This window comes from Rhinopithecus roxellana, chromosome 6 (assembly GCF_007565055.1).
Source record: "Rhinopithecus roxellana isolate Shanxi Qingling chromosome 6, ASM756505v1, whole genome shotgun sequence".
NCBI lineage: Eukaryota > Metazoa > Chordata > Mammalia > Primates > Cercopithecidae > Rhinopithecus > Rhinopithecus roxellana.
The window spans coordinates 107,541,360-107,569,003 of record NC_044554.1 but is presented as its reverse complement, the minus strand read 5'-3'; the positions used below and the strand labels follow the sequence as shown (position 1 = coordinate 107,569,003).

The 27,644-nt window shown below is 47.2% G+C and overlaps 1 protein-coding gene across 4 annotated transcripts; it reads left to right on the top strand.

Moving 5' to 3' along the window:
• Positions 1 to 1,627: 1,627 nt before the first annotated feature.
• On the top strand, positions 1,628 to 27,420 carry LOC104667002 (zinc finger protein 746). 4 transcript variants are annotated; one of them, XM_030932080.1, is made up of 7 exons: positions 1,628 to 1,955; positions 4,921 to 5,220; positions 5,354 to 5,435; positions 6,441 to 6,554; positions 22,769 to 22,960; positions 23,477 to 23,602; positions 24,727 to 27,420. In XM_030932080.1, the coding sequence occupies exons 1-7, from the start codon at positions 1,932 to 1,934 to the stop codon at positions 25,842 to 25,844; spliced, it is 1,956 nt and encodes a 651-aa protein (XP_030787940.1). In that variant the 5' UTR covers positions 1,628 to 1,931; the 3' UTR covers positions 25,845 to 27,420. The 4 variants fall into 4 exon arrangements, with proteins under 4 accessions (XP_030787940.1, XP_030787939.1, XP_030787938.1 ...); XM_030932079.1 differs by having other exon boundaries at positions 24,724 to 27,420; XM_030932078.1 differs by having other exon boundaries at positions 5,309 to 5,435.
• The last annotated feature ends 224 nt before the right edge of the window (positions 27,421 to 27,644 follow it).

Here is a 27,644-nt window from a genome sequence, read left to right as displayed (position 1 = left end):
TTTTCTTTTTTCTTTTCTTTTTCTTTTTTGAGACGGAGTCTCGCTCTGCCGCCCAGGCTGGAGTGCAGTGGCCGGATCTCAGCTCACTGCAAGCTCCGCCTCCCGGGTTTACGCCATTCTCCTGCCTCAGCCTCCCGAGTAGCTGGGACTACAGGCACCTGCCACCTCGCCTGGCTAGTTTTTTTGTGTGTGTTTTTCAGTAGAGACGGGGTTTCACCGTGTTAGCCAGAATGGTCTCGATCTGCTGACCTCGTGATCCCCCCGTCTCGGCCTCCCAAAGTGCTGGGATTACAGACTTGAGCCACCGCGCCAGGCCAATTTTTTTTATTTTTAGGAGAGACAGGGTTTCACCATGTTGCCTAGGCCGGTCTCAAACTCCTGAGCTCAGGCAATCCGCCCAACTTGGCCTCCCAACGTGTTAGAATTACAGGCGTGAGCCACCGCGCCCGGCCCTAAAATGCTGTATATCTTCCTGCCTCAATTTTTGTTTAGGCTGTCATCCAGCTCACACCTCTACTACCACCCTGTGGTCTGAAATGCTCTCTGCCAATTCTTCAAGATCCAGCTCAAATTTTATCTATTCTGTAAGGTCTGCCTTCTTTGAAAACGATTACAGATCTCTCACATATTTTTTCTTATCAGTGTGCTAGGCAGTTGGCTAGTTAGTCTTGGGGAATACACAGATGAGTAAGTCGTGTTCCTGAAAGGCAATGCGCCTCTGAAACTACGTAGGGGCCCGTCCAAGGCGCCCTCCTCCCACTGCTCTGGTTGGCCTCTTTAAGAACATTCAAATTTTTTCTCTCCTTGTTTAAAAATACTATCCTTGTTATGGAAAAACAAAAACATGAATTAGAAAAAATCAGAAAAGGCATAAAAACGGCCTGTGATCTATTAAAAGAAAACTACTGAGGCCATGTTGAAAGAAAACTACTGAGGCCAAACTTTTCAAAACTATAATTATACATGTACACAGTATATAACGCTACATATGTCCTATATTGTTTTAAAATGTTATTTTTAAAACAAAGACAGGATCGTCCCGGACAGGCTTTTTCTCTTAAAACATCATGAACATCTGTCCCTACCAAGACCTTCACCGAAATACTTTTAAATGATGCTATTGCGTTCCACTGCTCATGCCCCTGAAAAATATTTACTGTAATAAACCCATTACAGAAAATGCTAGGTGGCTGCCTACCGGGGTTTACCGAACTATATTCCTGCTGTTTAAAGTATTTATTCCATTTCAAACACAGATGGGCATGAGCTACATCTGTCTCCCCGCAAAATAGCCCAAACCTCCAGACCCAGGACCTCGGGCAGCAGAAGCGTCCCTGGGGCGGGGTAAGGGGAGCCGGGCCTCCCGGGGCCAGGGGGCCGCCCTGCCCGGAAGCCCGTGCTCGCCCGCGGGCGCGGCCAGGCGGGTCCCATGAGGGGGACCCTTTCGGTAACCGAATCCTCGGGCTGGGCCGCGGGGCCAGTGCAGTGACTCCCCCCGCGCTCCGCAGTCCGGCCGGGGTCGCGCGATCGGCCAGGGTCGCTAGGTCCTCCCGTCGGGCCCCGCGGGCGGGGCTGGGCGGGGCGGGGCGGGGCGGGGCCGCGGGCAGGCGGGCGCCGCGCCTGCCGTTCGCCTCTCGGGCTGCAGGTGGGGCTGTGCGGCCGCGCTGCCTCCAGGAAGCCTCACGGGCCTTCGTCTGCCGGGCCGCGGCGCCGGCTCCCAGGATGCAGTGTGGACCGGCCGGGCGCTGACGGAGGCGGCGCGACTGCGGGTGGCGCGGCGCGGCGCAGGGGTAGCCAGCGAGGAGCGGCGGCAGAGGCAAGGCCAGGCAGGCGCCGCCTGCGGAGAGAGCACCGGGCGGCCGGGCCTGCGTGGTGCCGCGCACGGCGGCGGCGACGACTTCCTCTGGGCCCGGGCGGGACAGCGGAGGGCCATGGCCGAGGCGGTCGCGGCTCCGGTAAGGGCAACCCGCGCGCGCACGGACTCGCGGCCTGGGGCCCCGGGCGGCCCGGGCCCGGCACACGGCGCCGCAGGCCCTGGGGAGGGGTTCCGGGGTCCGGACCGGACCACAGGGCCTGGGGCTCCCGCGAATGGGGCGCGGGGTCCGCCGGGGCCTACTGCGCCCGTCGGCCGGGTCCCCACTCTGAGCCGAGCCAGAGCGCTGGCGGAACGGTTGTCCCCGCGCCGGGGCCGCCCCACGCCAAGTTCTTTTGGCCCTCCGGGGCTTCCTGCCCCCGCCCCAGCCGCTGTCCCCTCCTTCTGGTGCCCCCCCCCCCCCACCCGCGGCTCCTTTCTCTGCCTGGCGCTCCGCCTGTAGGTCCTTCTCCATCTCCCCCGCAGCGGCCTGGTGGCACCTGGGAGGTGTCCGGCTTCGAATCCTCATACACCGACACCCACTACGTGCCCAGCTCCCCGGGGTCGGCTCGGAAGGGAATGTAGAGGCAGGCACTTGAATAAGCCCTGTTGAGGCGTTAGTCTGTCCTCACAGCAAGCCTGTCGGGTGGGTACTGGTGTTAATCTCTGTCATACAAAAGAAAATCCTAGGGCCTAGAGAAGTTAACTTGCCCAGGATTACCCAGCTGGAAAGTGTGAAAAAAGACACACAGTGGCTCCGTGTATTCAAGGACCAAGCAGACAGGTACGCAGGCAATAATCGTGCAAAACAGAAAGGGGTGAGTGCTGGCGCCCAGGTGGAAGCTTGCGGTAGGCTCCCAGGGAAGGAGTGTCAGGGGTCCACCTGGTACTGCTGTCCACCCCTCCTGGCCTGATGCTCTGCGCCTCTGTGATTTGAGCCGGGCTTTTAGGGAAGGCTAGGATTTCAGGCCCAGCTAGACCCGTGGTGCTTTCAGGGAGGGAGGAGTGCCTGGGCAAAGGCGCAGAGAGACGGGACAGTGCAGGGCGTGTTCAGGAACAGAAAGGAGTCCATGAACCTGGAGATGGTTTTGGTTTGGAGACAGTGGGAAAGGAGTCTGCAGAGAGAGACTAGGAAGGGGCCTGCATGGCTGGACTTCATCCTGCGGGTGAGGGATCCGGCTCCTCTTACCATCAGCTCCTCTCAAGCAAAGAGTTTCAGCTCCCCTGGCAGGAGTCTAAGGACAGCCCCACATACTCCAGCCACCTGTCAGTAAGAAGCTGGGCTGGAGTGAGCAGCGCACAGTCGCCACCTCCCACCACATGGTGTGAAGGCCTTGCACGGGGCTTCCTGGCCCCATCAGAATTGTAAGAAAACCATGCACCTTGTTGTCCATGAGTAAAAGACTAATATTTTCTTAATATAGTAGTTTATGCAGAGGTCCCTTTCATGCCACACAAAGACCGTAATAATGCACGTGGAGGATGGGGAGGATTTCAGTGGATGGGGAGCTGGTGACCAGTTGAAAAGAAGCTTCTGGAGTAAACTCTTGGTGTCTGAGATCACGTGACAGGGATTGATCTGAGAAAGGAGAGGTGAGGGAAGGAACAGTGGCCTTAGGTGGAGGGCGGACTCAAACCCAGAACCAAGCCAGCCCACCCAGGTGCTGTGGCACCACCTACTACTTAAGAGCAAGACTCCCACCCGCATTGGGGTTTTCACCTAGAAACAGTTCAGCTTGTCCAGAACCTCCCAGCCTTGAAGACCCTTTAGAGTCCTACCTTGTTTGGGTCCTGCTTCCCTCCAAATAGTCTCTTAACCACTGTCCTAGACAAGTTTTTTTCTGCCTCTGCTCAAACTCTCCTTTTGCCTGTTTTTTTAGGTGTCCGTCCACATTCTAGTTCTCAGTGACTTTCTCTAAGTTAATCCACATTGGTTTCTAGTAGCCACTTATTCATTTTGAAAATAGTCACCGACCTTTTGTTGAGGAATTATTTTGCAGAATGTTATAAGGAGGTGTTGATCCTCAGGTCCCGATACCAAGAGCGTCTCTCTGCCCTGTAGGTCCCACATTCAGATGTAGGTGGCTCAAACAGTCCAGCTCCCTACCCAAGGCAAAATGTGCCCATTCTTCCTTTTCCCAGCTGCCGGTCACTGATACACCATGTGAACATTTCCAGTGACAGGGAAGCCCCTCATCTCTAATTAAGATGGTTGCTGCCCATATACAAGTCTAACTTTATGGCATATGTCCATTTTCCTCATCAGACTGCAGGGTATGTCACTGTTCCTGGTACAGCTACAAAAATGTCGGAGGCCATCATTTTTACCTTGAGTGGGTGGGAATTGGGAAAGAGAAAGAATCTTGTATGGCTCATGCAGTGTCAAAAAACTCTGGACTGATGGAGATTTGATGTCATGGGGATTTTAGCTTGTGGGGGAGGGGCAGATGGGAAGAGGACAAAATGAGACTATCCTGGGGGAAGAGGAACTGGCCATTATATTTTTATGTTTATTAAAAGGGGACATGAGATGTTTAAAAAAAAAAAAAAGAAAGAAATTGAGCAATACTCTTGTTTGTGCCGTTTCAGTGAACCAGCTGTTTTTTTTGCTGGGTCATCATCAGTAGACAGTTCCTGTGTAATCATGAGGGGAGGTGCAGGCTGGGCTCTAGTAAATCTGCAGTTTGCCATTTCTCCACTAAAATGCTCAGCAATGCTAAGTCACTGTTTACACAGCAAAATTGCACTGGGTACCTGCCATGTGTCAAGGACTGTGGTATGAAAAGATGCAATACCATGTTCAGGGAGTCCACAGTATAGGCATGGGTAGGAAATTACTGTGTAGGGTGGTAAGCACCGTGAGAAGGGTCTGCACTGTGCTGCAGAGGCCTGGAGTAAAGGCACCCACCCAGACATAGACCTAACATACCCAAACAGGGGATTGCCAGCCTGAGGTCTGGCATGTGGTACAGGAGAGCCCCACTTGTCCACACATATTAGTGAGAGAGGGGCTCAATGAAGTCAGTGGGTGGAAAGAATGATGCCGGTTTCTTTTTTGTTTCTCAAAGATTTCCCCGTGGACGATGGCAGCCACGATTCAGGCCATGGAGAGGAAGATTGAATCGCAGGCTGCTCGCCTGCTTTCCCTAGAAGGTCGAACCGGGATGGCCGAGAAGAAGCTGGCCGATTGTGAGAAGACAGCTGTGGAGTTCGGGAACCAGCTGGAGGGCAAGTGGGCCGTGCTGGGGACCCTGCTGCAGGAGTACGGGCTGTTGCAGAGGCGGCTGGAGAACGTGGAGAACCTGCTGCGCAACAGGAACTTCTGGATCCTGCGGCTGCCCCCGGGCAGCAAGGGGGAGGCCCCCAAGGTAGCCCTGGGATTCCTTGGGGTTGGGGAGGTCAAGCGGCCAAACCTGTGAGCGTGTGGGTGAGCGAGTGTGACACTTGTGGTTCTAGGTGCCCGTGACGTTTGATGATGTGGCCGTGTATTTCTCCGAGCAGGAGTGGGGCAAGCTGGAGGACTGGCAGAAGGAGCTCTACAAGCACGTGATGAGGGGCAACTACGAGACACTGGTCTCCCTGGGTAAGACCTGACACTCATTTCTCAGGGATTTTGCAAGTCCTCAAACTTCTCCCTCCACATAGTTGTTTTCATGACAGTAATATGTAAATCACCAAAAACACTGTTGACCTTGCAAGTTGTTATCTGTTGTGAAAGATGAGCCCTGGGTGATGGAGTTAAAAGCTTCCTTCTCCCTGTGTTGAGTTTCCCAGAATGCCAGGCTGGGAAAGGCGGTGGCTTCTCTCCTACGCAGGCCCAGGGTGTGGACCTTTCTGTTCTTGCTGACTTGGAGCAGGAAGGCCCCTTCTGCTCTCAGATCCAGTATGTAATTGACTCAAATTAGAGAAAGACTCTTTCTTTCAGTCTTCTCCTACAAACATGCGTGGCTCTTATGGCGACGTGCCTCGAGGTCAGTGGAGAACATGGGCAGACGGTGCTGCTTGCAGCAGACATTGTCTTCATGCCTCAGAACTTTGCTTCCCTCAGCCCCTGGGGCTACTGCTGCTCTCCTTGTTTGATCCTGCCCAGGAAGGGCCTGGACTGTTTCTTCCTGGGCTGATTTCCTCTTCCCAATGGTTTCTGTGTGACCCTGGAGCCGAGGGCAGAGAGGCCTGTTAGAGAGGACAGGAGCAGGTGCAGATGTGAGGTTATGTTTTGTCAGCACAAGTGCACTGCTGTTTAACGTGCGTGCTCTGCAGCAGTTTCTTCACCCTGGCACTGCTGACATTTGGGACCAGGTGATTCTGTGTGTCGGGGGCCATCCTCTGTATTGTAGGATGTTCAGCAGCATTCCTGGCCTCTACCGTCCAGATGCCAATCACCTTTCCCCCAGCCCTGGGCACGACAACCAGAACTGTCTCCAGACTTTGCCAAATGTCCCCTGGGAAGCAAAATTGCCTGCGGTTGGAAGCTCCTGCTCTGTGACAATCAAGAGATTTCATTTCTAAACCATTGTTGGTTTTCCGGGCTGACTGTCGCCAGCTCTGACTGGAACGTGGCAAAAACTGACCTTCTGTCTTTCCTCAGACTACGCCATCTCCAAGCCCGAGGTCCTCTCCCAGATTGAACAAGGGAAGGAGCCCTGCAACTGGCGCCGCCCTGGCCCCAAGATTCCAGATGTTCCTGTGGACCCGAGTCCAGGTAAGGGCTGGGAGAAGGCCAGGGAGGCATCAGGTGATGTACGGGAAACAGAGACGGAAAGGCCAGGAAGGGTGTGATCTTTCCAGAGAGAGCCGAGGAGAAACAGGAAACTTACAGGTTTTATGTCTGAGTTTTTTATAGTTGAGTTTTAATCTCTAACTTATTCAGCTAATGCTCCAGAAATGAACACTTTCTAACAGGTGGCAAACCTAATCTCTGAGGAAGAGACAAAGGCAGGGGACAGGATGAGGGGAGGGAGAGGAGGACACTGAGAGGGAAGGCAGGAGCATAGTGGACCCTTGAACAACGCAGGGGCCAGGGGCACTAGCCCCGGTCCCACCCAGCCAAAAATCTACGTATAACTTTTGACTCTCCAAAAAGTTTACTAATAGTCTTCTATTGACCAGAAGCCTTATTGATAATACAAACAGTCAATAACACATATTCTGTATGTTCTATGTGTTAACAAAGTGTATACTTACAATAAGCTAGGGAAAAGAAAATGTTACTAGGAAAATCATAAGGAAAAGAAAATAGGCTGGGCGTGGTGGCTCACACCTGTAATCCCAGCACTTTAGGACGCCGAGGCAGACAGATCATGAGGTGAGGAGATCAAGACCATCCTGGCTAACACGGTGAAACCCCGTCTCTACTAAATATACAAAAAATTAGCTGGGTGTGGTGGCGGGCGCCTGTAGTCCCAGCTACTCGGGAGGCTGAGGCAGGAAGAGTGGCGTGAACACAGGAGGTGGAGCTTGCAGTGAGCCGAGATTGTACCACTGCACTCCAGCCTGGGCGACAGAGGAATTCCTCTGTCTCAAAAAAAAAAAAAAAAAAAAAGATATTTACTAATTAAGTGGAAGTGAGTCATCATAAAGGTCATCCTCATTGTCATCTTCAGATTGAGTAGACTGAAGGAAGAGGAGGGGTTGGTCTTGCTGTCTCAGGCGTGGCAGAGGCAGAAGAAAATCCACTTAGAAGTGGGCCTGCATAGTTCAAACCCATGTTGTTCAAAGTCAGCTGTATATTGACAACAAAATTAATTCAAAGTTTTGCAAAGAGTCAGCCTTGCCTCGAAGAACCAACCTTAATTTAAACCCATAGCAGTTGTAGAACATACACCCCTTGGTCAGCCTTATGGTTCGGTATTAGAAGCACACATTTATTTAAGGTGAATCTGGTTACCAGAAATCAGTGTCTCAGATTTCCCTGGAGCCAGTCAGCACCTTTGAAAGTTAAGGGAAGGACAGGTGGACACAGGAGAAAAACCAAATCCCGAAAGTGAAGATCTGCTGGGTCATTTGACCACGGAGACCACATCTCTGCAAGGCTCGACCCCTGATTCCTCCAGAAGACCCGCCCTTGACCGTCCCACCTGCCTCGGTTTTCCCTTTCGCCTGACACTGAGAAAGGTGGTGTTCCACAGAGGCCCTCCTGTACTGCACTTGTGTGAGATTAAATGCATCCCCCATGTTCGTCATCTCATGTCAGTCAGATTTGTACTTTCCTAAGGGCAGAAGCATGTTCCGAGCTGGGCGCTTTGCCAGTCGTCATCAGGACATTGACAGTTTAGTTCTACAGATGTATTTGGAGAATTTTCTAGGTGTCAAGGACAGTGCTGAACGCTAGAGGACAGAAAGACGGCTGAGAACACATACTATTGGGCTGGAAAAGAGGGTTACAACCCATGCACATCCAGCTTCCTAGCCTGGGTGGGAGGTTCTGGGTGGGTGGGTTTCGTTGTATTTACACCGTGTGTGGAGGCTTCCCTCAATTCCAGAGCATCATTAAACAAGAATAAAGAGGGGCCTCGAAATATGCTGGTTACTGGTAAGACACTGTAACACTCTCTAGCTGCATCGTTTGATGTTCAGCAGCTCTACCTAAATGGTGGCTTCTACCCACCATTAGACAAGATGAGTAGACACAAACTCCACTGTCCACCTTGAGCCTGTTGGCAGGGATTCTGTGTGGCCTTTCTCTCTCTCCCCTTTGTCTGAGAAGCCAGGACTCCCAGCTTATCCCTTGCCACATTTGGCCTTGCCCATCCCTTGTGAGACCTCACCTCCCCTTCTCACCTCCTGTACATCCCTCCACTGAGCCTTGTGGGATTCAGGGCTCAGCAGACCACGCAGGTACTGAGTGCTCCCTGCTTGGACTGAGCTCCAGGGGACTGCAGCCCTCTGAGTGCTTGTCATCCTCTTCCCTGCCTCCCTCTGAGCCCAGGCCCACCGGGGACAGGGTCCTGACCCCTCAGATTGTGCTTCTGCCAGCCTCAATCCCTGTCTAGAGACCCTGCCTTTGGGTCTCAGGCCTTGTCTTTGTGCTGCTTCTGCAGACCTTCCCTCTCTTCTTGTCACTCTTCCTGCCCTCAGTCCTGGCCATGGCAGCCTCCATGCGGATGGTCCTGTGCTCCCTCCACCCATCCCACGGCCATCCGTGACTGTGATGACAGTGACTGTACCACACCCACCATCTCCATCTCCAGCACACCACTCCCTGGCTGCCTCCTGCTGTCCCTTCAATTCCCTGTCTGGTGTCCTATTCCAGCAATTTCCAGTCCTTCAAGACCTACAAGCCATCAACCCTGCTGCCTTTTCACTGCCCTAGCTCATCCTCATTTCCCTCCATGCCCACCACTGTGGTTCCACCTTGCGCACAGCCTCAGCGCTCTTACCCATTTTGGTCATTGTATCCACCTGTGAAATCCACTGGTGTTCTGCACCTGCAGCCAAGCAGCTGCACGTGACTGCAGAGAACCAGGTAAGCTGGCTGCTGGTGTCACATGACATTCACGACCAGCGACTTCAGTGGGCGTTCTGCCACACTGTCACACTGTGTCTCCTTAGCCCAGGGGCCAGCAAACTGTGGCTGAGGGCCAAACCCAGCTCATCTGTTTGTGTATGGTGCACAACTGAGAATAGTTTTATATTTTAACCCTTTTTTTTTAAATTATAGAGAAACACACCACTCGCACAGCCCTCCCCATGCCATCTGTCTGCACCTGTGCCCCCTTCTCTGCCTTCACTCCTGTGACTGCTAAACTGTCAGCTCTCTAGCCAAAGTTCTCCTTCAGTCTGGCGCCAGATCCCACCTCATGCCACCGTCTCAAGGGCAACACAGGCAATCATGCCTTGACCTCTACCCCTGCAGCCCCTGCCTGCTTCTCTGCTCCCCTTTGTGGCAGAGCCCCTCGGGGACATCTGTGCTTGCTGTCTCCTGCCCCTTCCCTCCCACTCTGTTACCTCTTCCACCAAAACCTCTCCAACTTTCGTTACCAGGGCCCTCCATGGTGCTGAAAGGTCTGTCTTCTTACTTGGCCTTGTCCCCTGTACTCTGCCACCTAGGCCCATTATCTACTGCTAAGGTTGTCACCAGCCCCTTTCCTCCTGCTCTGATCCCCCAGAGTCTCGTCTCAGCCCAGCAGAGTGATCCCTTTTAGACCCAAGTCGGACGCAAGTCCTGGCTTTCCATCTGACCCGCACCATCGGCTCACCTCCTCCACTTTTCTCTCACTCTGCCCAGCTGCACCATCCATGTTGCTGTCCCCTCTGCCCTGTGCCAAGGCCTTTGCAGTGCCCTCTACTGGGAGTGCTCCTTAGGCAGGTCCCACCTGCAGGCCTTTCCTGTCATTGGTACTGCAGCCCCTCCCCACCCAGGACTCCGGGCCTCCTTTCCTGCTTTGGGTCTTCCGTGTCAGACAGCGTCACGTCATATATATGTTTCCTATTTATACATTCATCATATGTCAGGTCTCCATTAGAATGTCAATTTCAAAAGTCGAAAGATTTTTTTTTTTTTTTTTTTTTTTTTTTTTTTTTTTTTTTTTTTTTTTGAGGCGGAGTCTCGCTCTGTCGCCCGGACTGGAGTGCAGTGGCCGGATCTCAGCTCACTGCAAGCTCCGCCTCCCGGGTTTACGCCATTCTCCTGCCTCAGCCTCCCGAGTAGCTGGGACTACAGGCGCCCGCCACCTCGCCCGGCTAGTTTTTTTGTATTTTTAGTAGAGAGGGGGTTTCACTGTGTTAGCCAGGATGGTCTCGATCTCCTGACCTTGTGATCCGCCCGTCTCGGCCTCCCAAAGTGCTGGGATTACAGGCTTGAGCCACCGCGCCCGGCCAAGATTTTTATCTGTTTAATCATTCTAGGAACCTAGAATATTGCCTAGTACAGAGTAGGACTTCAGTAATTCAATAACTATTTGCTGAATGTATGCTGTTTCAAAATTTAAAATGTGTGTGTGGGGGGGGGGTGTGTGCGTGAAATAATGTATTTCTGATACCATTTAAATCCCTTTTTAGGTCTCCCAGGCCTCCCTAGGGCAACCCCTTGTCCTGAATTTTCTGTGTTTATTCTTCCTATCCACATTTTAAAACGTCTGCTGTGTACTTTGGTAGCTGTAAACAATATATAGTATGGTTTTTTTGTGTTCTGAAAAATTACATAGATGTTGTTATATTTATCACTCATTATTCTGTATTTCAGACGTATCCGTGTTGATACATGTAGATCAAGTTCATTACTTTTAACAGATGGTTAATATTCCAGAAGCAACTATATTGTAATTTATTTTCCATTCCTCCACTGATTGGCACTTAAGCTTTTTCTGATTGTTCACTCTCACAAGCGATACTGTAGTGAGCGTTCTTGCGCCTGTTTCTTTGTGCCCCTGTGGGGATGCTACTCCAGGAAACAGATCCAGCAGTGGCCTCACCATGTCGTAGGCTTGATTTCACCTTTTCTGCTACTGTATGGCCCTCCCCCGGGTACCCAGTGCCAACAGGTGCTCCTAGAACTTGCTTCCTAACATCTTTGCCCAGTTTCCATAATTACATTTTTGCCAACCTGATGGGGGTGAGGTGGCCTCTCGTTTCACCTTGTATTTTCCCTACTGTTAGTGCACCCTTTTTATATGATTATTTGGCTGCCTCTCCAGTGAATTGTCTTCTGTTTTTCTGTTGAGATAGTCTTCATTTTCTTATTGATTCAGGGCTTCTTTGTATGTGTTCTAGATACGAATCCTTTGTCTCTTATTTGCATTACAAACATTTTCTCTGTGTTGGTGGTAGGTCTTTTAACGCTGTAGTTCTTGTATGCAAGTTTTCACTGTTGAATCAGAGTCAAACGTGTCAGTCTTTTCCTTTATGATCTGTGCTTTTTCTGTAGTAAGAGATCTTTGCTTACCTCACTCAAGGTCAGAAAGATATTCTTTCTTTTTTTATAAATTTTTAAAAGTTTTGCTTTTCAAATTTAAGTCTTTAATTTATCTAGAATTAAAATATATGTAGCTTGCAAGGGAGGGTTTCAGTTTTTCCTCCGACAACGATGGTCTGATTTTCCAACAAAGTTCGCTGAATGTGTTAGCTTTTCTCCACTGATTTGTGATGCCATTCTGTCCTGAGCCAGTTTCTGCATGTGCACAAGGCTGTTTCTGGGTGCTTTCTTCTGTGTCATTGGTCTATTTGTCAGTCTCTGCACCAACACCTTGCTCTTTTAGCTTCATAATAAGCCTTGATATCTAGTAGACTAATTCTTCTCTACTTGTTGTTCCAAAAATTGTCTTGGCTATTCTTGGATCTTTGTTCTTTTATATGAATTTTGGGATCTGTATGTCAAGTTCCTAAGAAAATCCTGTTGGAAATTTGATTGGAACTGCATTTACTTTACAGTCTAATTTCTGGAGAATTGCTCTCATTACAACATTAGCCTTTCTAATAACTGGAAGACTCATTTATTGAAGGCTTGCTTCTATGTGCTTGAGTAAGATTTTACAGTTTTCTCCTGATAGTTTTTCATTATAAATGGGAGTTTTACAGTTTATTACATGTATTAATAGTTATTGCAGGTATACAGGTATGCTGTTGACTTTCATTTAAAAAAAATCTTGCTCTCATGTCTAATGGTTTGTTTCTTTATATTGTCTTGGATTTTTTATGTGGATTATTATATCCCCTACAAATCATACAAAGATTGTGTCTGCTTTTTAACTTTTTATAACTTTATTTTTCTTGTTTAGCAGTTTGACTAGGACATTGTTGAATAGCAGCAGTGATAGTGGCATCCTGTCTGTGGACAAGATATATTTCTAGAGTTTTAGCCTTAAGTATGATTTTTGCCTTTGGCTTTTGAAAATACTGTCGAAGACATTTCTTTCTAACCAGGCTACCCAAAAGTTTTTATTGCAAACAAGTGTTACATTGTATCAGATGCTTTCCTTTTTAAAAATATTGTGTTTTGTTTCTTTAAAAACAGCGGTCCCCAACCTTTTTGGCACCAGGGACCAGTTTTATGGAAGACAATTTTTCCACCGATGGGGGGCCAGGAGGATGGTTTAGGGATGAAACTGTTCCATCTCATAAGAAGGGAGTGTGACCCAGACCCCTCGCATGCACAGTTCACAATAGAGTTTGCGCTGCTGTGAGACTCGAATGCCACCACTGATCTGACAGGAGGCATAGCTCAGTCGGTGATGCCAGCGATGGAGAGTGGCCATAAATACAGATGAAGCTTCACTTGCTCGTCTTCCACCCACCCCTTGCTGTGCAGTCCAGGTTCCCCAGGGCATGGGGACCCCTGTTTTACAACATTGTTACTGTGTATTATACATAACAACAAACAAAATACATACAGAACAAAATTCATATGACCTTTAGAGATTAGTAGTAAACCCGTATTCGCAACACCCAGCATGAGAGAGAGACCGCAGCTTGAACCTCCTGGACCCCCGTCCTTCCCTGATCACACCCCTTCCTTCCTTTTATAGTGTACATAAACTGAAAATTCAGAAATAGAGTCCCTTGCCTTTCTTTACATTTTTATTCTCTCAGTATGTATCCTAAGTAATACATTTGGTTTTACCTGCTTTTGAACTATTTTATAAGTGGAATCATACCACATATGTTCTTCCTTAACCTGGTTTTCTCATTTGCCGTTATGTTTTTGAGAGCCATCTATGTTAATGAGCTGTAGCTCATTCATTTTCATGATTTTCAGCACTTTACAGTTTTGTATTTTATGACCATAACACAATGTATTTATTCCTTCTACTGTTGGTGGGTGTTCGTGTTCTTTTTTTTTTTTTTTTTTTTTTAGCTGTTTTTGCTGTTGTGAACATTCTTATGCATATGTAAAAGTTTCTCTAGGTGTAGATCCAGGAGTGGAACTGCTGGGCCATAGGAAAGAAGAGATACGTGTTCAAACTTTTCCAGGTGATGTCAAGTGGGGATACCGGCTGGTATTCCCAGGAGGGCCTGGGGGTTCCAATCACACCTTATTCTCACCAGCCTGGGAAATGCTGTTTTTATTTCTGCCCATTTGGTGTGAGGGAAAGGGTTTAAAATTTATGGTTTAAAACCTGGATTTTCCTAATTAATGAGATTGAACATTACATCCTCTATTTGTGAGCTATTTGTCCTTCCTCTTCTGTGAAATGTGTGTTTATGTCTTCTGTGCATTTTTTTAAGTTGTGTTTTGTTGATAGAGTCTTGCTCTGTTGCTCAGGCTAGAGTGCAGTGGTGCAATCTTGGCTCACTACAACCTCCGCCTCCTGGGTTCAAGTAATTCTCCTGCCTCAGCCTCCCAAGTAGCTGGGAATACAGGTGGGCATCACCACGCCCAGCTAATTTTTGTATTTTTAGTAGAGACAGTGTTTCACCATGTTGGCTAGACTGGTCTTGAACTCCTGACCTTAAGTGATCTCTGCCTGCCTCGGCCTCCCAAAATGCTGCGATTACAGGCAAGAACCACTGTGCCTGGCCTGTAAATGTTCTTTACGTATTCTAAATATTAATCTTTTTGTCAACTATGTGTGTTGCTGTTATCTTTTCCATTTGTAGTATATTTTAAAGAACAGATGCTTTTCATTTTAAAGTACTTAGATTTACTAGTCTTTCCTTTATGGTTTATCCTTTTTGTGCCTTAAACAATTAGGAAATGTTTACGTTCTTCAATGCTGTAGCGCACCAGTGCACCTTCTCATATTTCCTACTAAGGGTTTTCAGAGTTCATCTTTCATGTTCAAGTTCTTCATCCTTCAGAAATGGACTTTTGTGGTGCTCTGAGGTGGAGACTCTGCTTCTTTTTCACTGCACTTTGGCTCTTCTTTCCCTTTGCTCTTTCAGATAAACCCTCAAATTGCCTTATCAAGTTCCATGAAAAATTCCAGTTGGGGTTATGGTTGCAATTGCATTCCATCTATTAACATTTTGGAGAGAATTGACACTTTTACTATATTCAGTCATGTTACCTGTGAATGCCCTAAGTCTCTCCATTTGGTTCGTCTATAATGTCGCAATGAAGTTTTATATTTATATTAAAGTCTTGGACATATTTTATTAGATATATATTCCTAGGTTCTTTTTTTTAAAAAAAAAAAATCACTTTTGTCGGTGCTATCTTTTTTTTAAATTGTATTTTCTGTTTGTTGCTGTTGGGGACTTGAGGGCAGAGAATACCCCTCTCTAAATGCTTTTTCTCCCGTCACAAGAGCTCATTCCAATGTCTCTGCCCCTTTATGCAGAATTATGCCCTGAATTATCAGTAATAAAAATAGCTTAGCCTCACCTGTCTTCCTCTTTTTGTTTTGTTTCTGTGTTTGTTAAGACCCTTGATAAGGAAGAAAAATTGTAATTGATAGGCTTTCTCAAAAACCTCACAGTATTAATATATAAAAATGTAGTTGTCTTTCATTTATTTAACGATCTAGGAACCCTACTAAAATTTTCATTAATGCTAATAACCTTTCTATTGTCTAATCATTCTCAGATTTTCTGAAAAGTTAATCATATCTATGAGTAATAATTTCTTTTTAAATATTTATGGGGGTTTTTTTCTTGTTTTATTGTGTTGACTGAGAACTCCCAGAAAATCCTTAAATAGAAATGATGATACCAGGTATCCTATTGGTTCATTATTTTAAAGAGAACACTTTTTAACTTTTCACATTGAGTATAATATTTGCTAAAGATTTTGTTTACAAATATCCTTTATCTGGCTAAAGAAGTTTCCTTTGTCTGTGGTTGGCTAGGTGTTTCTAACAGTAATGACTTGAATTTTATATAATTTCTTTTCGTATCCATTGAGATGATTATGCGTTTTTTTTCCTTAACCTGCTAGTAAGGCAAATTATGTTACTTTCTAATGTTGAAACAACCTTGCAGTCTTGGAATAAACCTAACTTTGTCATGATCCTTTATGTACATTGCTGTATGCTAATTATTTTGTTTAGGATTTTTGAATCTTTGTTCATGGATGAGATGGGCTTGTAATTTTCTTTCCTCAGACCGTCTTTGTCTGGTTTTGGTATTAAAAATATGAGCTATGATGTATTCATTCTGTTTTTAAATTTCAGAGAGTTTTTGTAATGTTGGAATTATCTATTCCTTGAATGTTTAGTAGAAAACACCAGTGGGGCCACCTGAGCCTGAAGTTTTCTTGGTGGGGAAGATTTTTTACTACCAATTTAATTTATTTTAGTAATAGGACTATTCGGGTTTTCTATTTCTTCTTTAGTTTTGGCAGGTTGAAATTTTTCTAGGAATTTGTCAGTTTCCCCAGAGTTTTTGAATTACTTGGAATAACATAATATCCTCTATATCTTTTAAATCTCTGCTACATTTATCATTATGTTCCCTTCTTCATTCTTCCAATTGGTTATTGGTGCTGTCTCTCCCATTCTCTTGATAATCTTGCTAGAGGTGAATTGGGTTAATAGTCTCTTCAAAGAACCAACTTTAACTATATTCTATTTTTGTCTTCCCTTTTATTAGTTTATGATACTCTTATATGTATTATCTCCTTCTACGTTTGAAAAGGTTCTTAAATGTTATTTATTTTCTGATGTCTTGCATTGACTGCTTAATCCATTAATTTTTGACCCGTGTGTTTTTTTTTTTTTTTTTTTTTACACGATGTCTCACTCTGTCACCAGGCTTACAGTGGCGCGATCTTGGGTCACTGCAATCTCCACTTCCCGGGTTTGAGCCATTCTCCTACCTCAGCCTCCTGAGTAGCTGGGACTACAGGCACGAGCCACCACACCCAGCTAATTTTTGTATTTTTAGTAGAGACGGGGTTTCACCATGTTGGCCAGGATGGTCTCAATCTCCTGACCTCATGATCTGCCACAGCCTCCCAAAGTGCTGGGATTATAGGCTTGAGCCACTGCTCCCGGCCCCTGTGTTTTCTTTTTTAATGCAAACATACAAGGCTATAAAATTTCCTCTGAGTACCATTGTAGCTGTGGCCCATACATTTTGATAGATAATATTTTCATTAATACTGGGTTCCAGATATCTTCTAATTTTCATTGCGATTTTTTTCTTAGACTCAGATTATTTAGAAAGCAATATATTTTAAAATTTTAGTATGTATGGGAGTTATTGATTTCAAACTTAATTATGTTGTAGCTAGAAAATGCAGTGTGTAAGATACTAGTCATTTAAATTTTGCTGAAGTCTGTTTCATGACCTAGAAAGTGTTCGTTTTTCCTTAATGCTCTGTGTAGCTTAAAAAGCTTGTGTTTTCTGTGTTTGGAATCTATTTCGGTTCCTTTGATCAGGTTTATTGGTAGAGTTGGTCAAATTTTATGTAACCTTTAGTTAGCTAGATTTATCAATTACAGAGAGATACATCAAAATTCCCCACTGCAAGGATGGATTTGCTCATTTCTCCCTAGAGTTTTATCAGTTTTGCTTTATTATTTTGAAGCTGTATTATAAGCTTAAAAAATTAGAGTTATTGAGTAGGCGTGGTGGCTCACGCCTGTAATCCTAGCACTTTGGGAGGCTGAGACGGGTGGATCACCTCAGGTCAGGAGTTTGAGGCCAGCCTGGCCAACATGGCGAAACCCCGTCTCTACTAAAGATACAAAAAATAGCCAGGCATGGTGGCACACATCTGTAATCCCAGTTACTCGGGAAGCTGAGGCAGGAGAATCGCTTTAACCTGGGAAGTGGAGGTTGTAGTGAGCCGAGATTGCACCATTACACTCCAGCCAATGTGACAGCAAGACTCCATCTCAAATAAAAAAACTTTAGAATTATTTTATCTTCCTGGTTAGTTTACTATTATGCAGTAATTCTTTTTATTTCTATGAATATTTTTACTTTTAAAGTTTATTTCATGTGATATGGTATAGCTAAATCATTTCTTTACATTGTTCTGGCTTAGTACATCTTTCATTCTTTTACATTGCTTTCTGCGTCCTTCTGTTTAGGTATGTCTCTTGTAAACAGCAGATAGCTGGGGGATTTGTTTGGTTTTAGTCTGATAATCTTTACCTTTACCTTTTAAATATTCAAACAGTAACCACTATCCGCATGTAGCTACTGAGCACTTGGAATGTGCTATAAGGATAAAATACATACCACATTTCAAAAACCATGAACAAAAACAAGCCATATGTACAAAACATGCATGTATAAAATAATATAAATCATTTTATATTGATTTTGAAATAACATTTTCAATATCTTGGGCTAAATAAAATATACTGTTAAAATGTATTTCACCTGTTCTTACTTTTTTAACATGACTACCAGAATACTTAAAATTAGATATGTGGTTCACATTCTTTTGTCTTCTTACCTCTGGTCTAGACCATTTACATTGATTATGGTTATTAGTTTATTTGGATTGTTTTCTACCATCTTAAACTGTGCTGTTAATCTTTAGTTCTGCCTTTTCTGTATTTTTCCTGCCCCTCCTTTGGGAATTATTCATTTAGGTTTTTCCTTTTCAAACTTTTGTTATTTTTAATTAATTTGACAGTTAATATATTCTATTTCTATTGTTATAGAGGAGTCTTTAGAAATTTTTTCTTCCTTTAGAAGTTATTTTTTGTGGGTCTGCTGGTAATGAACCCTCACTTTGTGTGTGTATATGAGTTTATATATATTTATATGTGTGAAAATATCTTTATTCCATCCCTATACAGTGAGTCCTCTGTATTTATGTGTTCCACATTTGTGGATTCAAGTAACTGCACATTTGAAATATTCAGGAAAAAAGGTGTCTACTAAACATACACAGATGTTTTTCTTGTCATTATTCTCTGAACAATACAGAGTAATAACTATCTACATAGCATTTATGCCATATTAGGTATTATAAGTAATCTAGAGGTGATGTAAAGTATACAGGAGGATGTGTGTGGGTTATATGCAAATACTGTACCAGTTTACATAAGAGACTTGCGCATTGTGGATTTTGGTATCCATGGTGTGCCCTAGAACCAATCCCCCACTGACACCAAGGGACAACTGTAGTGGAAAGACATAATTTTAGCTTGAGTGTTATTTTCTCTTAGCTTTTGGAGATAATTTGCCCCTTTTTTCTGGGCTTTTGTTGTTGTTATTGAGAATCTGCCACCAGTCTAATCAGGATTCCTTTGTGGATGATCTGCATTTTTTCTTTCCCTGCTTTTAGGTCTCTTGTCTTGGGTAATCTGCAGTTTTACTACAATGTGTCTAGATGTGGGTTTATTTTCTTTTATCCTGCTGTAATCACTAAAATGTTTCACCAATTTGGGAAAATGTGTTATCTTCCCTCTTTGAATTTTGCCTTGCCCCCTTTCTCTCTAACCTTTTATTCTGGAACTTTTTCATATTATCCTTTAAAACTTCGAACCCCTCTTTATATTTTCAGCTCAGTCTCTATGTTGAGGTTGGAATAATTGTTTTTTTGTTTTTTTTTTTTGAGATGGAGTCTTGCTCTGTCAACCGGGCTGGAGTGCAGTGGTGCGACTCGGCTCACTGCAACCTCCGCCTCCCAGGTTCACGCCATTCTCCTGCCTCAGCCTCCCGAGTAGGCTGGGGTACAGGCGCCTGCCACCACTTCCAGCTAATTTTTTGTATTTTTAGTAGAGACGGGGTTTCACCATGTTAGCCTCGATCTCCTGACCTCGTGATCTACCCTTCTTGGCCTCCCATAGTGCTGGGATTACAGGTGTGAGCCACCGTGCCTGGCCAAGGTTGGAATAATTTATTCTATCTTCTAGTTAGTTCACTATTCACCATTCAGTCATTTCCATTCCATTGTTTAACCTACACATTGGATTTTAAAATTTCAGTTATTGGCCAGGCACAGTAGCTCACGCCTATAATCCTAGCATTTGGGGAGGCCAAGGCTGGCAGATTGCCAGAGCTCAGGAGTTCAAGACCAGCCTGCAACACAGTGAAACACCATCTCTACTAAAATACAAAAAAACTGGCCGGGCCCAGAGGCGTGCACCTGCACTCCCAGCACTACTGGGGAGGCTGAGGTAGGAGAATTGCTTGAACCCGGGAGACAGAGGTTGCAGTGAGCCAAGATTGTGCCACTGCACTTCAGCCTGGGCAAAAGAGCGAGACTCCATCTCAAAAAAAAAAATTCAGTTATTTTTTCTTTCTTTTTTTTTTTTTTTTTTTTTTGAGACAGAGTCTTGCTCAGTCCCCCAGTCTGGAGTGCAGTGGCGCGATCTTGGCTCACTGCAAGCTCCACCTCCCAGGTTCCCGCCATTCTCCTGCCTCAGCCTCCCAAGTAGCTGGGACTACAGGCGCCCGCCGCCATGCCCAACTAATTTTTTGCATTTTTAGTAGAGACGGGGTTTCGCCGTGTTAGCCAGGATGGTCTCAATCTCCTGACCTCGTGATCCGCCCGCCTCGGCCTCCCAAAGTGCTGGGATTACAGGCGTGAGCCACCGCGCCCGGCCAGTTATTTTTTCTTACCACTCTAAAGTTACATTTGATTCTTTTTCAAAATTTGGTCAGTTTTGATAGTCTTGTTTCCTCACACTTTCACTCTCCTTTTTTATTTCTGTAAATAATCTCATTGATTATTTGAAAGCTATGTTTAAAATGCTTTCCTCCTGAGAATGTGTATGTGTTCCTCGGCTGGTCATCTGATGCCAGTGCAGACTTAGGACCACTTCAAGCTACAGTCTTGACCTGGAAGTTTTTGGACCACAGTGGCCCTCCTGAGTAGCTGGGACCACAGGGGATGCCACCATGCCTGGCTAACTTTTTTTAAAAAACTTTTTTTTTCCCCTCTGTGGAGACAGGGTCTTCTATGTTGCCTAGGCTGGCTTTTTTTGTTTGTTTATTTGAGACGGTCTCACCCTGTCACCCAGCCTGAAGTGTAGTGGCGCAAACATGGCTCACTGCAGCCTCAAACTCCTGGGCTCAAGAGCTCCTCCCACCTCAGCCTCCCGGAGTGCTGAGATTACAATGAGCCACTGTACCCAGCCTACTCAGCAATTTTAGATATTCCACATTGGGAGGAATTTCTGTTTCTTTGCACATCTAGCCAGCCATATGTCAGAAATAGAAGAGCTAAATGTTGTTTTTACATCTGTTGAGATGATTATTGTTTTTGCTATTAATCTTAACTTTGTTCATTATATTTTCTAGTATTATCCTTGAGCTCTCAGAATAAACCCAATGTGTTCTTAATATATTATGTCTTTTTTGAAAATATATTGCTGGGTTTGATTTGTAATTCTTTCATTTAGAATCTTTACATATCTGTTCATATATGAGATTATTTTTTAAATTTGTTCATATACGACCCCTCTAGTTTGTGCAACAAAAATTGTCTTAGCCTCATAAAATGAGTTGACAGATGTTTTCTCTCAACATTTGAAGATATTCCATGCTCTTCTGATATCCTAGTTGCTAAAGAAAATCTACTCTTAGTCTGAATGTCATTATTGTCTCTTGGGTACCTGTTAAGATTTTTCTCTTTGTCTTTCCTATGGTTCCATTTCACATGAATGTTGTCTAGGTTTGTTTGTTTGTTTGTTTTATTACCTACTTGGGAATTGGTCTGTTCCTTCAAACTGTAGACTTACAATGCCATCAGTTTTGGAAATTTCTCAACCATTATTTCTTTACCTATTGCCATTACTCATTTCTCCATTTTCTTCTTCTGGGATTTCTACCAGCATGTGTTGGAATTTCTCATTCTATCCTCCATGTCTCTTAACTTTTTCATATTTTTCATTCTTTATCTCTCAATGTTGTACTTTGGATTATTTCCCTGGGTCTCTCTCCCAAGTCACTAATATTCTCTCTAGCTGTGTTCAGTCTGTTGTTGTTGAGCCAGAGCCATCCGTTTGAGTTTTTCATTTCCATAACTGCCTCTGTCATTTCTGGAACGTTGAGTTCTTTTTCAAATCTACCTTTTTCAAAATAATTTACTATTCTTGCCTTAAAGATTCTGTTATCTCTTTGATGATCTTAGACATACTTAGGTTACTGTATCATTCAGCCTCTCCTTTTTTTCTGTAGTTCTTGGGAGTGAACTCTGCCATGACTGTCATGGCCATTTGGCACCTCTTCTGTTTTGTAAGTTTTAGTTTTTCTTCTGGTTTTAGTTTTCCCTTAGGAGCCCCCTGTGGACTGCATTGTGTGGGTGCCCCTCTGAGGCAGATCTGCATTTGCCCATGCTGGGGCCTCCTAAGTTGCCATGGCTCTCAGCCAATTTTTCTGTGAATTTCTCAGTTTATGGTGTCTGCCCGTGTGGGTAGTGTGAATTCTGTGTGGACATGGGATTCCAAGTTTTTATGCGTTTCTTTCCCACACATAGCCCTGGACAAGTAGGCTGCTTCCTGGTGGCTCCCGCAGGCAGATGGAGTTTTCCTAGTCCCCATCTCACAGACAGGCCACAGCCTATGGCTCCTGGCTTCAGGCAGGTGGCTCAGCCACACTCCCAGCCTCACATGGACGTGAAAGCCCAGCCCCTAAGGCCTGTATCCTATTCCAACAACTCTAGGTCACTTGCCTTCCACTGTAACTCTTGATTGGACTTTGTGTGTTCTCTGTCATTCTTACCTCTGGGATATTTTCTTTTGCACTCACTTAAATATATGAGGGGGGTAAGGTTTTGGGGGGACTTGGGGTTCACTTTTGTCCAGGATTTCTGTGTTTCAAGTGAGGGCAGGCCATCCCCAGGGCAACTCAGTCTCCCCCTGGACTGGCAGCCTGCCCTGAGAATGTGCTTGTGTATTCTTCCCCTCCCCCACCTCACCCTTTCCTGCCCTACCCGCATTCCCAATACCATGTGACCTCAGGCTCTGCCCTAGGCCCCCATCCTATTTGCTGCTGCCTCCCTTCCCACCAGGCTCTTTTGCTGTTGGACCCTTGGAAGGCCCCTGTGTCTACCTCTCCAGCTAGGTGTGTGTCTGCCCCAGAGCTCTTGGGGCCGTGATGCTGTATCCTCACACTCGCTCCCTTTCCTAGGCTCGGGGCCCCCAGTTCCCGCCCCAGACCTCTTGATGCAGATCAAGCAGGAGGGTGAGCTCCAGCTCCAGGAGCAGCAGGCCCTGGGCGTGGAGGCATGGGCAGCCGGGCAGCCAGATATCGGGGAGGAGCCCTGGGGCCTCAGCCAGCTGGATTCCGGAGCAGGAGACATCTCCACGGACGCCACCTCTGGTAAGTGGCTGAGACGGGGACATAAGGAATGAGTTTCAGGGATCACGGGAGGGACAGGGGAGGGCTCGTGGCAGCATGGGGGAGCTGTGGGCCCTCAACACTTCCGACCTGACAACTTTAGAAATTTTCCCATCTTAAGGTGGGACTGTACTAAAGGACTTGTCTCGAGCTTCTCTCAGGTTGCAGATGCTGTTCCTGGGCGTCTCTCTGGCCCTGTTCCAGTGGCCCCTGCATAACTGTGCGGCAGCTCCTCTTGCCCCATCTTTGGGCGCTGAAGTCACTGGCTGCCTCTATTCAAGACGGGCCCATGTGAAACACAGCAATGATGTCTGAGCTTCCCACTGCCTCAGAGTGGGGGACAAAAGAACTGGGATCAGAGAGGCTAGGTCCTCGTGCTCACTCAGAAAAGCCCCCAGTGGGGAGGACCTCAGAGCTTATCCTGCTGTCCTCCCCAGCAGTCTTCTGTCCTCCCCATCCCTCCCCTAACCCACAGGCTCTGTTCTCCCCTTACTGCAGGTGTCCATTCCAACTTTTCCACCACCATCCCACCCACCTCCTGGCAGGCGGATCTCCCTCCCCACCATCCCTCTTCAGCATGCTCGGACGGGACCCTGAAGCTCAACACAGCAGCCTCCACAGAAGGTACGGGTGGCAACAGGAGGAAGGGAAAGGCCATGCTTGCCTGTGGGGAATACCTCCGTCCAGGCGTCCCATTTTCATTGGTGAACTGCTCTGACCTTCCAGCCAATAGACATTAGGGTGTCTGCACTCTTATGACCCTTTGCACATTCTGTTCTTTATCTCCTTCCCAAATCATAGGCGTCCGCAGCCCTTCTTGAGGACATCCATGTTTCAGTCTGTTGCTTTTTCATATGGTGTTAAGTGGTGTATTCTAATAAGCTGATCGATTGAAAGATATACATCCTCCCCAGGCTTAAGCAACTGTGGCTTCTCTCTGGCATGGAAGAAAACAAAACTGAACTGAAACCACTTCTTAGATATTGGTACTACCAAAGACAGGTGTCTGAAAGCCAATTTCAGAAGAACTGCCACCAGATTTATCTGTTAGCTTTCTGTTTAGTTCTGTTTTAAAGCCCAGTCACCTGTTACTTTAATAACGTCATATTTTAGCACCCAAAACACGTGCTAATAGCTAAGATCCCTGATGTGAAACCTCAGAATGTGAAGTTCAAGTACACTTATATAAAATCAAACACATTCTTATTCACTAATATTTTTATCATTAGCTAGTGGGTCCATTTATTGAATGCTGCTGCATGTCAAATAGCTCACTAAGGCACTTTCAGACATGTTGTCTGGTTTAATCCTCACACCTGTGAAGTGGGCATTCACAGATGAGCTGTGGGTTAGGAACTGCCTGCAGCCCACAGCTGGTGTGTGGCTGAGCTGTCTGAACCCCCATTCCCTGCACTGCGGTGGGGCACACTACCTGCAGCAGTCCGAATTCCTTTCTGAGGATCAATTCATGCTCAGCCTTAACAACCACACTGAAAAATGGAACCTGGGGAGCAGATACGATGGTGGCTTTTCCTGTGGTGAAGGTGCCAGAACACTGGTGTCCTCGGGTGGGAGGCAGCCTCACAACCACTAGGCTGCTCTGCTGAGCTGCCCTCTGAGCCCAGCCACAAGGGCCTTGGTGGAGTTCGTGTGGCCAAGCAGCTGCTGAGCAGGTGATGGTGGCAGATTGTGGCTCGCTCAGCAGGTAAGGTACAGGTCAATATCTGTCTTTTTGTCTTTCTCAGCAGATGTAAAAATTGTAATAAAAACAGAAGTCCAGGAAGAGGAGGTGGTGGCCACACCTGTACATCCTACTGACCTAGAGGCTCACGGGACCCTGTTTGGACCAGGCCAACCCACACGGTTTTTCCCTAGTCCTGCCCAGGAAGGAGCCTGGGAAAGCCAGGGCAGCTCCTTCCCCAGCCAGGACCCTGTGCTGGGGCTGCGAGAGCCCGCCCGGCCTGAGAGGGACATGAGTGAGCTCAGCCCTGCTGTGGCCCAAGAGGAGACCCCTCCTGGGGACTGGCTCTTCGGGGGGGTCCGGTGGGGCTGGAATTTCCGGTGTAAACCGCCAGTGGGCCTGAACCCCAGGACGGGGCCGGAGGGGCTTCCTTACTCCTCCCCAGATAACGGAGAGGCCGTCTTGGACCCCAGCCAGGCCCCGAGGCCCTTCAACGAACCCTGTAAATACCCTGGCCGGACCAAAGGCTTTGGCCACAAGCCAGGGTTGAAGAAGCACCCCGCGGCGCCCCCCGGGGGCCGACCCTTCACCTGTGCCACGTGTGGGAAGAGCTTCCAGCTGCAGGTCAGCCTGAGCGCGCACCAGCGCAGCTGTGGGTTGCCCGACGGGTCGGGCCCTGGCACAGGCAGTGGCGGCGGCGGCGGCGGCGGCGGTGGCGGTGGTGGCGGCGGCGGCAGCAGCGGCAGTGGTGGGGGCAGCGCACGGGATGGCAGCGCCCTGCGGTGTGGGGAGTGCGGCCGCTGCTTCACGCGCCCTGCGCACCTCATCCGCCACCGCATGCTGCACACGGGCGAGCGTCCCTTCCCCTGCACGGAGTGTGAGAAGCGCTTCACCGAACGCTCCAAGCTCATCGACCACTACCGAACGCACACGGGCGTGCGGCCCTTCACCTGCACCGTCTGCGGCAAGAGCTTCATCCGCAAGGACCACCTCCGCAAGCATCAGCGCAACCATGCGGCGGGCGCCAAGACCCCTGCCCGAGGCCAGCCACTCCCGACGCCGCCCGCACCACCCGACCCCTTCAAGAGCCCCGCCTCCAAAGGACCTTTGGCCTCCACAGACCTTGTGACCGACTGGACTTGTGGCCTCAGTGTCCTGGGACCCACCGATGGCGGGGACATGTGAGCGCCCCCAGCCCCGTGACCCTGGCTGGCCGCACGTGTAAAAAGCCCAGGGTGCAGGCAGCAGGGCGGCGTGGAAGCTTCAGGCAGACGCAGGACGGGGAGAACCCAAATGTCCAAGTTGCTGAACTGATGATCACTGGAGAAGGAGAAACTATCCACCAGGACAGCTGCCACCTCGAAACCAAGTAGAATTCTCTGTGAAATGGGAGCGCTGTAGAATTTTAAGTAATTTAATTGCAAACCTGTTTTGTTTTTTTTTTTTTTTTTAATTCTTGAGGAAAAAGCTGGAAAATAGTAATAGGGCCATTTAAATTTTGTAGGTACTTTTGGTTTTCAGGGCTTGCATTTCTGTCACTATCTCACTGAGTCTGATAGTGTGTTGGAAGGTTAGCCAGTTGGGGACCCCTGGCCCGCTGACTCCTGGGGATGGGATCTCGTGGGCACCCCTGCTCTGCCCAGGTGGGCTGAGTGAGCCTAGAGCACCAAGCCCTTGGGCAGTGAGGGCCATTGGGTCCCTTGGAGCACACCTCAGCGCAGCAGGAAGGACCCTTCCAGGAATAGCGTTTGCATTTCCCAGCTTGCCTCTCCTGAAAAGGTCCACCAAAAGCGCTGGCCCCAACTTTTCTCTATTTCAGGCCATCTGCGGTACCCGTCCCAAGGGCACTTGGTGGTGTCTCCTAGTGTGTGACTCCTAGGCCTCATAAGGACGAGTTGTCTGAAATCACAGCATTAGGTCTGGAGAGATGGAGAAGCTGAAACTGGGGAGCTGCACCACCCCGGGAGCAAAGCCTGGCCGCCCACCCCCACCTGGGGCTGCCTCCCAGATGCTTCTGTCTCCTCTTCACTTTGTATGGTGGTTTCTCATTTTCAAAATGCATCTCATTTGATCATTACTGTGACCTTGGGAAGCAGCAGGACAGGGATTTCTTTTTAGAGGTGCAAACCGCTCAGAGGGGACACACCTCGGCCTCTCACTGTGGGTACACATGGTGTGCCATGAGTGGGGAAGAGCAACAGGCGAGACGTCTCATCCTACTGGAACATCATTGCGGGGAAGCAGAGATTTCCAGGTTTTCCCTCTTAAAATATTTGTCCCACACCGACAAGAGTCCAGTCACCAGGCCTCGAAGGAACTTCTGCTTGTAGCAGCCACCTCCGCTGTGCCCTAGCCTCCTTAGCATGTGCACTCTCAGACCTGTTGGGGGCACTTGGAGGGCCCAGCTCACGAGACTGGGTATGGGGGCCAAGTGGCTTGTTCATTCCAGCATCTAACATCATAAAGGTGGGCCCAGATTTCTTAATTCGACCACAGTGCTGTTCCTACCACACAAATATCCATTCCTGTTTTGTTGAAGCAGCCACTGGTCCTCTTGTCTCCCCTGCAGAGGGAGGGACCTGGCAGCACCCATTCATTCAGCCCCTTCATGCATACTTTTATTAGGCAATAGACTAGTTAAGAAAATTGTTTCTATGTACTGTATATTTTGTACCTGTTTACACTTCTAATATTGATATAACTGATATTTTGAAAAATAAGAGAAAACATCCTGTTAAAATAAAACCTAACCAGCACCAAGGTGGTTTGTTGGGTTCCATTCCTAGGCGTGTGTCTTTGTCACTGATGCCCCCAAACATGCCCTCCAAGGGGCTGTCCGGTCAGCTTTCATAATGCCCTCCTTCTGGGCTTGGTCACCTGGACCCAGACAGGTGACTGACCTTGAGAACTAGGAATGGAAGATTCCAGAGAAATTTGACTCTGTGAAGAGAAACTGACATTTAGAGAGAGAATCAAAACACATCA